The sequence below is a fragment of the Bombus vancouverensis genome, chromosome 7, assembly GCF_051014615.1.
Source record: "Bombus vancouverensis nearcticus chromosome 7, iyBomVanc1_principal, whole genome shotgun sequence".
In the NCBI taxonomy this organism is placed as follows: Eukaryota; Metazoa; Arthropoda; class Insecta; order Hymenoptera; family Apidae; genus Bombus; species Bombus vancouverensis.
Genome location: NC_134917.1, coordinates 6,438,810 through 6,451,712, shown reverse-complemented (window position 1 = coordinate 6,451,712; position 12,903 = coordinate 6,438,810). Strand labels below are relative to the sequence as shown.

The 12,903-nt window shown below is 35.6% G+C and overlaps 1 protein-coding gene across 3 annotated transcripts in view; it reads right to left on the bottom strand.

The window, feature by feature from the left end:
- cv-c (RhoGTPase activating protein) overlaps positions 1–12,903 on the bottom strand; it is a 350,754-nt gene that overhangs the window by 71,109 nt on the left and 266,742 nt on the right. For all 3 annotated transcript variants that reach the window (XM_033347220.2, XM_033347221.2, XM_076620241.1), the window contains one exon: positions 8,417–8,488. In XM_033347220.2, coding sequence (XP_033203111.2) covers positions 8,417–8,488 — 72 coding nt within the window. The remainder of the gene's footprint in view (positions 1–8,416; positions 8,489–12,903) is intronic.

The window sequence follows — 12,903 nt, the reverse complement described above, 5'->3', positions numbered from 1 at the left end:
TTATTTGTAATTTTTGTATTTAATTTCCTGTGCAAGAAAATCTTTTTAGCATCAGGCAGATACCACGAATCTTCTAGAATTATAAAATCCTTTACTTAGGACACATGAGGTTATAATTTAAAAAAAGATTCGATCGAAACGAAGAATAGAACATTTGCAATAAAAAGAAAACTTACTGTCGGTAGAATATGTAATGGGATATTTTTGCGACACCGTCACTTTTATTATATTCCCGCTTTTATTTGCCGTTTGTCTGTACGATGTAAACAGATATACTTTCCACAAGTTTATGGATTTCATTCTCTCAACGAACCATTCAGGAGTCTCAACAAATCAGGCAAGAAAAGCCTGGAAGCGTGTCTCGTTCCAAGAAAATACGTAAACGCACGAAAGTACAGAAAATTACCATGGTGGTCAACGCTGAATCTCGTAGAAACGCGATTGATAAATATAGAAGGTCCAAATTCTTTCTTTGAGCGGTTTCTTATACGTCATTCCAATAAAGTAGGGCACCTTTTTTTTGTAATGCTAGATTTTTAAATAGTAAGATCCAAGTTAACGTGCGAGCGTACACAGTCCTGCTTAATGCGTTTATTTTTATGGACTGGTGAATAGACATTTTATCTTTATCTTAATCATTTTAGGAATCGTAAAAATGTCAAATACTTTTCCAATTAATGTTCTGCTTTAATGGATGTAACAGTCTGAATTCGAAACAAATGATTTTTCTTATTTTTATGTTCGTAGTGCTGTGACGTCCGTTAATAAAATCATTTCAACGTAAAATGACTCGCTTGGCCGTGTGCCAATGAGGACAACGTTATTAGGTTATTCATTAATATAGGACGAAATTCACGGATTCGAATTTCGAACGACCATAGATGGTCCTCATTTACCGTTAAAGCTTTCAATTTTGTAGTTGATTAATCGGGCCATAATAACCAAGTCATTTTTCGTCCACGATTCTTCCAAGTTGAATTTCAAATTTATAAATCTTAATTTAATAAATCTCCAAGTACTAAATCATGAATGATATTCAGATCTCTGTTCATTATCTAATATATTACATTTTTATATATTCATATGCATAACATGTGTAATCAACATTTTTAACTCTTTCGCAATGGTACGCAGAATTGAAAGTGTTTCTGATAAACAGATCGAAGCATTTTATTAATATAGAAAAATACTTATGAGTGTTGAAATACTTCGTATAATTAGTCGTGGAATAAATTTCATCACATCTACATACATACGTTTAAAAGAGTTAAAATCCATTTATTCCAAATTGATTTGTCTTTATTAATGTTTAACTTCACGATGATAGAAGTTAACTAGAACGACAGAAGCCTAATTAAGAGATTATCGGGTTAACGAGTTAAGTTACCAATGTGAATCCATACCTGTCCGTGCCATTTATCCTACTAACATTATTATTTAATCAGAATGTATCGATGTGGTCTCGTCTTACAAACCTGCGGGCCGCATACAAAGGAGGATCGAATGAAAAGAAAGGCCAGAAATCGAGGTTCCGCCACGAAAACCGATCGTAATCGACGATCGAGCCGCTCATTAGCCCAATTCTCCAGCGAGAAATCGCCGGCCCCTCGGTTTACGCGCGGTTGTTAGCCACGAATACGAAAAATCTAGGCGACTATCTGTACGACTTCTCAGCTGGATTTCATACAATGTTGGGCACGCTGTGTTAACATGACGCTTGAAACGCCGCGACGAAATAAGTCGCGTTTAATCACTCCGTTCTCAAACAACAACGAGATCCGGGAGAGACCGTGCAAAGATTAGATTCTTTCCCTTGACTACGAGGATCGGCTCGTTTGATTAATATAATGGAAACAAGAGAGGCGTGACTCGATACTTTCCACGATCCCTGGCTGCAGTTACACGTGATCCACGGTTAATCCACGTGTATACTAATTAGCGACGGATGGATACCGTCTGACAGACCGCTTTTCATCGCACGGCTGAACGCTCGAGCGCACCTCGCTCGAACACGCGTTATTTCGAGGGGAAGGAACAGTATCGTCGCTTGTTTGCCAACTTCTTAACATGCTTCTTGTCCATTATTTGTCTCTTTTTTTTTTGTTTCAGAGATATACACATTCTCTATGTATGTATATCATGCGCTTTATTATCCTTTAATTTGGAAGGAAGGGGTAAGAGGAGGAAAGGAAGGATTGGCTTTAGGGGTTTGATTTCGTTTGACTGTATTCGACGGAGTGTTATACGCAATTGGATAGGATGAATCATTTTGTTGTTGTTTCGAAAGCTGATTTTATAGTGTTTGTGTTATTTTTCGTGAATTAGGTTAAAAATGACGTAGTTCAGCGATTTTGGTGGATGTATTATTATACATAATTTTAGAAAAAGTTTTTCAAAAATTTACTGGAGAAGATTTAACTAATTTAAACAATTTTTACGTATTTTACGTATTTTATCGAAGAGTAAAAATTTTGCCAAAAGAGATTTGTTGCTGATTATATCTTAGAAAAAGCTTAAGAAACGTCCATGTCTTAGCTTTTTTTACGTAAGTCTTGGTTACATGATGAAATTTCGGATAGCATGCAAAGTGCTTTTCGATGTAATCCCGTTATCTCTTAATAGTTCGTCTATTATGGTGTGGTAAACTTTGCGTAATGATATCAAGTTTAATAATAACATCAATCTAATAATAACTTTTCATTCATTCAACGAAGCCATCTTTTTTCTACTCGATGCTTAGCAGCTTCTTTAATAAAATTTGAGAAGCTTTCCAGCGATCAGAATTTAGACTCGAAGATTCTCGACTTTCTTTCCTACTATTTACGCCTACATTTCTCACAGAAGAATTATAGATACGTTGAAATACTAGATGAATTCAGAGAAGCTTGAACCTTTGCCAGCTTGTTAAGTTTTTCAAGAAATATTCCTCGATTGCAAATACGCGACTTGTCTCCTATTTCAAAGTCCGAATAAGTTAGTATCGAGGAAAGTTATTGGAGAGATATCGTGCGTACTTTATCGGATATTCCTTTGATTTCTGCCCTCGTTGCATCAGTGTAATATGATTTAAATAGAATTGAAATATAAATTTACATTCATGCTGAATCAAGACTAACGTTTATTTAAACGTTTATTTATTTGACAACTGTTGGCAGAATTTCTATACAAATAATTCTTTAGTACTTTAAAAAGATTACTCATCGATTATTTCGTACAAAAGAGTAAGTTTAGAAATTTACAATGACGAATAATGATTTGTGACGTTTACGATATCTTTGTAATATAGTAGTTAGGGCAGTTCGTGTCAAACAAAAATTTTTCTAAAATAGTTTTATTTATGGGACAGCACTATATGACTTGTCCAGAGACGACATTGATCAACTTTATAAGTTAAAAAGTATAGAAGAGTGACGATCACTTTTACTTGAAAAATATTGCTTTTTAAATTTACCTTGTAATTTACCATTATTTACATCACGTTACGATGAATGAATTATGAAAGTAAGTAATTTGTTTCTTGAAAACTAAATATTAATCGTGTACTTGTATAATGAAATTAAAGACCGAATAAAAGGTACAATCGGTCAGTTTGATTTCTGAAAGGCTCGCATCGAAACCAGCAGTCGTAAAGGCATACTGTCGTGCTACCGCGTTTACCAACTTACCGCCTCCGCTCAGCACCAAAGTTCGCTCCATTCGCACAACTAAATGGTACTAAATAACCGTCTAACTGGCGTTATATCGCCGTCAGTGTATCCGGACGCACATCGATCGAAATTGATTTAAATAAACGCGGTAACGAGACAGCGTAGAGAATTTATGCCAACGCTATGGTGCACGGCCTACTAATTCCTCCAGGTTTAAAATCCCTCGACCCCGTTTCCGCATAAATCTCGCGGGACATTGTGTTATTTAGCAGGCAGCTGGTCGTTCGACAGTCTATCCAGGCGTAAATTGGCGGCGTTGCGCCACCGTACCGTTGAAAAATCGCTTCGGTCATTAATCATCGCACGGCGACGTACGCCTCATTATTATTCCCGCATTAGAGCTCTTGAAATTGAAGAAAGACCTGGAATTACTCGCTGGCACCAAGGACGTTAATGACCACAGAACGCGAGTTGTTAGTCCTTTCCCCGGTATCGTTCTACACCTGGCTCAATGCTACCACGCGACACGCTCCCATGGCAGGTTGCGTGTCAACTTCGTTTTACCTCGAACATGATACCGTGTCCGGTACCCGCGATACGCGTCCGGATGGAGGATACGAAAGGAGGCTCTGTTTTGTCTGCTCCACTTTTAGGTTAGGGCCACGATTTTCAACTGGTGTGCCGTAACAATTGTTTAAACATACAATACTTGAATGCCCTCTTCCGAATATATTGTTTGATGTAATTTTAGTATTTTAGTAATTAGCTTATATATTCTTTCATTATTATATTAAAGACTAATGGCGTCTCATAATTACGTGCAATATTCAAAATTGAATTTTAAGATATCGAACCTTATGTAACTCAGATAACTCTACCTTGCTTCATACAACATGCGCAGCTAATTATGGAAAGGAAGAAGTTTCTTGGGAAAGGAGTACTTCGAAGTCTAGAAAGTGTAAAATTGGCAGCGAAAAATTCCTTAGGTGTGAATGTAGGACGATGATAGGGAGGCTGATATGGGAGAAGGAAAGTAAAACGAGGAAGTAAGGTTTCGTGATCTCAGTTCCTGACTTTTTATTTTTGTTTTCACGCAGTCTAAAGATTCGTATCAAGAATTTAAGAAGTTGCTCCTGCCGTAAAGTTGCACCGTGTGTGAACAAGGTATGGTTGAAGATTTATGACATTGATTATTTCGAAGTTCTTTTTATAAATACTATAATTAATGGCTTTTAAGAGTTACGTTTACATGTCCAGATATTAATATACCTATATAGTTATGTAGCATATGAATATATACATTGATGAAGTGATAGTACTTACAGTTAATACATCTCATTTCACGTGCATGATAATTTTGCACCTGCTCGTTATACCATGGCCATATATCAATCTTTGCCAAACTTTGATTTTGTGTACGATATTTTATGATTAACCACTTGACGGTCATCGAAATAATTCTCTTGGTCTAACAAAAAGTTCTTAAGATATTCCAATCTTTTTGTCAATATTTTTTTCACGCTTATTGCTTTAATTCCAGGTGGTGTTAGTGATAAATGGACAAAAAAGCAACGGAAATTCGAAAAGAAGCGTAAAAATATCATTTTTCAAAAGGAAACGAAAAGATATTCGCCAAGTATTACAACACCAAAACTTCGGTATAAATTAAGAATAATAAATATATGTAATAATCTTCTTTCTGCCCGAATAAAAATAAAGTCGAAAATTATCAAAAATATTTAAATGTTTTTAGTAATTGTAAAGCCAATAGATTTGATATCAGTCTATGGGTAGCCGTAACGTTAAACTCCTGCATTCTGCTAGACTTCTGTGAATTCTCATAAGACGAAAAATGGCGTTTGATCAAAAAATTTCATAAAAGGATAGAAAAAAGCCGCGAGAGAAAACTTGTAACGAGTGACACGTGGGCAAAGCGAATCGAATCGCGACGCCAGGAGCGATAGTAACTTATTAAGGAGCAGCTTGATGCGTCCGAACATGTTAATACTTATCATAATGGGCCCTTTGTCGCAGCGCCTGCCAACAATGCATTCGTTATTGCACACTCGCACGTCCATGCGTTCTTGCAGTTGCGTTTGCACTCGCGGCAGCCCGGTACTGTTCTTACGGCGTCATTAGCGAGTCATTGTTTCATCGCGCTGTTTATTTGCCTGCTACTGCCGCGCCAGTGCACCCCGAGAACCTATTTTTAAACAATCTACGGCAATTCGCACGGAAACGGTCCGTTATTTGTAAACGATTAGCCGTTTCGTTGGAACAATGTAATTTTACAGTGCGTTTTGTTAGCAGAATAAAATTACGTGCTACGGAAGCTTTCCCGAATCTAGACATCTGGTATAGGCACCGATTTTTATTTGATCCTCCTTTAGTTATATTTAAAATATAAATGATAATTTATAGGTATAAAATTATTAATAAATTGTAATTTAGTTAGAAAAATAAAACTGTAATTTGGACTTTTATTATGTCAAAAGATGTGATTTTACTCGTAACTGTAACATAACAATTAATGTAACTTATTTAGTAGTATTACTTCAAATGAGAGACATTATGAGTGTTCTACAATAATATATAATTTAGAAACTTCATGTTCAAGCACTTTGGTATCCATGTTTTTCAAATCTAATTTTATCATTCGTCGTTTCGTTGCATTTTATTGGTAATTATTTCCCTGACACTAACTTATAGATATATTCATAGCAATTATTACCAATTTTATAAATTCCTCGATAATTTTTATAAACGATATTCATGAAATAATATATCGTAAAGTATATAAGAGAAAGTAAACATTCATAATTAATTCATAAACAAACTTTCATAATTATAATTGGAAATACAAAATCGAATCTCGTTACATTTCTTTATCTCTCCGCGATCGATGAATTGCAAATGGAACGGTTCATCCAAGGCCGTCGAACAATGAGATCTTGAAATTTATACTCTAATATTATGGAGGTACGTAGCTGAGGGAAAAACAAAAACGAAACAGGGAGACCTTTGTTTCCGAGGCCGCGGATATTAGTAAAAATCTCACGTACACCAGACTGCCATCGAAAACATTCGTATACGTCCGCTTCGGTGGTCCATGGACCACCCTCTCTTTTGACTTGACGATTTTTCTTATTTAAAAGGGTATTGTAAATCTACACTTGGGTCGATTCTCTTATTTTCATCTTTCGAAGCCTTGGTCCATTTTTTCGAAGGGATGCTTGACGAATGTGCTTTGACCACACGCGACATTTCTTTGAAACGGAATTTGTCCATGTGATAGACATTATATACGAAACATAAGTGTCAACATAAATCTGATATCAGCAATATTTTTATCATTCTGTTAGTATTGCTTGTGACTATCATAGTGGTTCAGTGTTTGTAACATTATTAATGTAATTATTTTCCATGTTATTGTCTTAAATGTATATTGCTTATGAAAGCAAATGTTGAATTGAAATTCTAAATTTAAAATTTGTATTTTCAAGTTTTAATTTCCAAACAAACAATTTCAAATTCAAAATCTCAAATCTAAACTTTACATTACCAGATAAACAATTTCAAATCCAATTTTTCAAATTTAAAATTTTCAATTTCAATTTTTTAGTTAAAAATTTCAAGTCTATATTCCTTCTTTTATGTTCGAAAAAATTACATACAAGTTTGATCAACTCTTAAGTACTAAAATAATTTGTTATAACATCTGCTATCTTAAATACGTATGCTTCTCAAAATATTATAACTGCAACGGCTGCTTCGCAAAATTACTGGAATAAAATGAGTAAACAAAACTCATCTATCCAACATAATAATTATGAGGATTACAGAGATCCACTTCATAAAAATCCGTGCTAACCGGTCATTTTGAGTTATTTCTACCGCAAAGTGCTGATCCCTCTCGAGCTAACGACGCTGTTTGCCTCGAGCCTCAAAAGTTGACATTCTCTCTTTGAAACGTCACCCCTTTTCGGGCAGCCAGAGGACGTGACCACGCTTTTCGCTATACGTGACCGCTTGGAAATGAAAAATGGTGGACTGCATTCAGAGTGAGAAGAACCACATGGCTCCGAAAGCGAGAGGAAACGAGAAAGGGGATGCTCGAATTTCGTGAAACTTTTTTCGACCCATAATCTGTCCTGATCTGGACAACAGCTGACAACTTTCTATGCGTCGTGCGAGGAGATTCTCGAGAGTAAAGACTCGAAACAGGCTTTCCTAAGAGATCGTGTCGATTATCATGGTGAATTATGCATGGTAAATTGAAAGTAAATTGGAGCTGTCAAAAATAACGAGCGGTCACCCCCGCAAGAATTGCTTTTCATTTTAATTACATATTTTGGAGCACTTCCAATTCAGAAAGCGTGCTTAAACGTCGAAGATTTAGATTTTATCAATGACAGATTCTATTGTGCCCTTAGACTGTTGTAGGATGCGTTTTACATAGATGAGTCAATGTGGTTGTAAATGATTCATTCCATTTTATTTCTTTCCTTTGCTGGGGTGAATAATGATTGAAGATGGATATTGTTATTCCTCTATGACAGTAATTATTCTTGGAACCCGAAGGTAGGCAGAAATAAAAGATATCTTACTATATTCCTTTTCTTTCGGTTATTTCACGTGTTAAGATGAATATACGAGGAAGCGATATTATAAACAAAAATATTTTCAATTTTTACTTTTAAGCGTTGTAATATTCAGTTAGGTTTTGTAAACATATTATAGCTAAATATTGAAAAATGAGCTTAACTTACCCTCGTACATCTGCGCATATTGTGGAAAACCAGCCGCTCTCAGCCATTTGCAAGCTTCTTGTGCTTCGATCTCTATAACAAAAGAAATCACAGGTACATTAGAAAAGTTAATTTATTTCTTCACAATTATCCCACACATTATTAGATATAGAAATTCAAGTTAGTTTTCAAAGTTCTCAATTTTATTTCATTATTTCATTTTAAAAAAGCAAAAGATTTTCAACGCATCAAATGTCAAAAGAGTAATCACAAATTATAGATGCAAGAAATTTCCGAAATATATCGAATATGAAAAAATAATTCAAAATTATTGGAATCTGTCAAATTTGAACATAATTGTACCATAATTATATCCCGTGCCGATCTCTCAAAGGCATAGTCCCATTAAATGAGGAAACAGCGATTTTCTTCTTCGCTCGACAAAATTAAAGGATCACCAGTCAACGAACAGCAGAAACATTATCGAAGACAACCAGGCTCGTGCGATAAACTCGTTTTCAGCAAAGTGTGCGAAAGAAAAAAGGGCCGGGATCCGCATTTACATGAACAAACATTCTGATCATTAGCGGGGCAGGATTCCTCTGCTTGCAGCGCACGACCCTGCTCGTTTGGTGGATGAAGGCCTCGTCAGAAAAAGCGGCGACCACGACGAAAACGGTGCTCTTCATTATGCGAGACGAGATACCTTGGCTGACAGCGTGACGTGAAAAACTCGCGAGAACGCGAGTGTGTCGCAGCGCGAAAGGAATGCATCGCGATGAAACTCACGAGACAAGGGAAAACGGACGTCCCGAAGGAGGGAATTACTAAAACGAGGCAGGAATTTATTCGCGACCGACAGGAATGAGATCGATCTGTATGCTGGAATTCCGAGTATTGGTGTCAACCGTTCTGGAGTCGTTGTCGATTTCGAAGGGTTTTGTTCTTGAGGATGATGTCCGTCAGAAGGGAAATTTACTCTTTTGTTACGAAGAATTTATATATATAAAGAATCTTTTAGCTTGTCATGCTTTAACAGGGTATTTTATTAATGTACATAAGGAAAGAATGTTAAACGATATTAACTAAACAACATTGTAAGTTTTAAATTATATAGTTTTTACTTAAAACTAGAGGCTTGAAAGTTTCAACTTAGATTTGAGAATATGGAATTTTGAATTATAGAATTTAAATTTAAAGTTTTGTATGAATGCTTAAATTTTTAAATAGAATCGTATTAGGTTGTCCCAAAAGTATCTTTCGCTATCTGCACGCATCTGCTTTATCCAGCAATGTTTATACAAACATGAAACCTAATCTGTCAAATGTAAATAGAACAACGTAATAGAACAAAATGCGGCATACATAATTCAACAAAATAATACAAAACAGGAAATGTCGTACATCTATTATTTTCTTACAAAACGAGAGAAACTTTTGAGAGAAACATAGATCACAGAAAGGTTAATATACTAGACTCGTGTTGCAATACAGCATCTTCTCGCTCGTTTCTAGAAACCGATAAGAAACGATACGTTACTCTTCCACTGTTTCCAGGTTGTCAATCAGAAAAGTTATCTGAGCAAGCTGCGTATCTAATCTTCCGAGATGCCAAATGGGTTATGAATGGGCATAGTTCAGTAACACTTGTTCCTTATCATAAAAACGTGTGATCGTCGATGTTCTTGGAACTAGATCTCTCGTTCTTTCATCATTCTTTTTCATTCACGAGGTACTGTTTTTGATGAGATAAACGTGACATATTTTTCTATATCTATTCGATTAAATTCGCATGAAAAAAATTGAGATCAGTACATAATGCATAACATAACATAAGCATCAAACGATTATGAAACCAATCCCAAATATTTACACTTCCATAGCAGGCTGTAGTGTATTCAACGGTTCAGTAAGAAACACAACAAAAGCTTCAATTTCAAAACAATATCTTAATAAATAACATATAAGAAATATTTCATTACTCGACCACAAAAATTAATGAAAATAATACATAGAACAAATTTCAGCAAAACATTTTTTTAATAAAAATATTTGTAAAAGACACGCATCAAATTAATGAAAACAGATACAGTCAAAATATCCGCTAGAAAAATCCTAGATAAAACAAAATATCCTATGATAATGAATATACCTAAAACTAATCTGATCAAAGAGTGACATAACTTCAAAATCTCTATATAAGTTTAACTGCAATAACCTTTCTTTAGATCCGGTGGACTTGCGTGTAAGATTTGCACACCGATAACAAGGAAACAGGAAGAAGGAAAATGGAGAATATCCTGCAACTCTTCTGAAATTTCTACACGGGTCAGAGGGACATATCACTTTTCAGCAGCAGTTTTTTTCTGCGTATGGTTAATTGGCCAGGAGACAGTCGCGAAAGTCCCACGTGGGATCCACGAGAAGCCACAAATGAGAACAGGGATAACCAACGATGGTACGAGCGAAAGTTGCGAAAAGGACATAGACGATCGGTGATATAAAGAAGAAAGCAAGGGGGTAGGGGGAAAACTTGGTGTCGAGGCTAGCACGTTTCTGTCTTTGAGGGAGTCCTTGACCACCCGTAGCGACGGAAAAGAGAATACATATCTATAACACCGATGCGATCGCGCATTGCCACGCGATAAAACGTAGATAGCTATCACTATAAAGAAAGAAAGAGAGAGAGAGATGGATGGAGAGAGAGGGGGGAGAGGGAGAGAGTGGTTAACATCTTTATTTTCTGACCGCTACGTCGTCGAGCTTCTCGACCGTGGCGCACGACATCACGCGCTACATCATGGATCATGATCTGTTCTACAATATACGTTCTCGTGAATTAACCCTGCTACATTCTTCTGGTTATTTCCCATCCCATTACACTTTTCTAACGATAAAAGATGTCCCAAATTTAAGAAAAGTGTTAATAAAAGTACAAGTCCATACAGGAAAATATGATAACGCTATTATTATAAATTTTCCGATTTCAGTGTTATTTGATGACTCAAAAGAAGTATTTATAAAAGAAGCATTTATGAAAAGCTTTCGAAAATAGTTGATAAATACGCAATGTTTTGTAGGAAACGAATAATGCTAGTTTAATTGTGTGTTAATTTAATTCAATTAATATTGCGGCATAATTAACGTCATTAATATTTCGCAAGAGAATAACAAAAACGTATATTTAATCCTCAAATCAAATGAAAATGTAATTAATTGACGACATATTGAATCTTAAAATTGTCATATAAAAGATGGGAGATGTAATTTATCTTGTTTTCCACCTATAGTCTATTGAAAAACATTCAAGGACCACAGCAAAATTAATTAGTCCGTTTACTGCAAAACTGTTCATAGAATCACTGCGAAACTGTTCATGAATTCCAATTCGAATTCGATCTCGTCTCTGTGGCCAAACTAGTCAAATTCGATAAATGGGCGTAATAGAGGATATAGTACATGCAACCTCCTTCAAGGACGTTTAATCGAGCCTTTCACTCTTGGTGTGTCGATGGAAGTTTATTAATTAGCAGAACAGAACGGCGTGGCGCTCGCGTCGCTTTTCATTAGGTCGATCGATCACGGAACCGATATGCGTTGTTGTGCGGACGTGCTGGAAGAAACGTATTTCTGTTAGTTTTATGGGGATGGGCTTGGTCTTAAGGGGCGCGAAGGGTAAGCGACGGGTTAAGAGTCTTTTCTTAGTCTTCGGTGTGTTTGTAGTGTGCGTAGTGAAGCCTTTGCGAAAGTTGCACGGTGGATAATACGAGAATATTTTGAACAAGAAATAATCCGTAGACAAATTCCTATCGATAATTTATGGAAAATTTTACATTTTAATTTTTTCGAATTCTTGTGTGGTAGAAAAAGATTGCAAACGCTTTATCTCACGAACAAAAAAATGAGCGTGGATATAAATGACTCAGTTTACTCACAAATATTTCCCTGTTTCTTGTAGTTAAAGAAGCGTTCTTTCATTTTCAAAGCCACTACAATTAAAAAATTCAGTCGGAAATAAAGCGCAAATCACACCATTACCCAACTTTACACTATCCAGGGATGAATTTAGTAAGACCAGAGGAAGATAATCATTTTTTACTTTTGTATATAGATTTAGACTGGCCATTGGATGAATTAAAAGGATCCTATAAACTGAAGAGTATTTATTCACAGAGATGTACATTGTATTTTTTAGAATCATGCTTGAATTAAAGAAAAACTAAATATATACGCATATGTGCAAATATTCCCTCTATTAAAGTTAATGTTTGAATAAAATTTAATAAACGATTCCTTTCCATGATCCCTGGTAATGGCAGTTTTTAACGAGCATACTGTGAGTAGAGACATCTTCTGTTATCTTAAAGTCTGCCATGGGATAATTGTTATCGCATACTGAATTTTTTACTCAATGAAGCGCGCTCCGAACTTCTTTATTCATCATGTAAACGAAAAGACGTGCTTCGAAAGTGCAATTAAAGTTCAAATGATTGTACGTTCCTTTCACA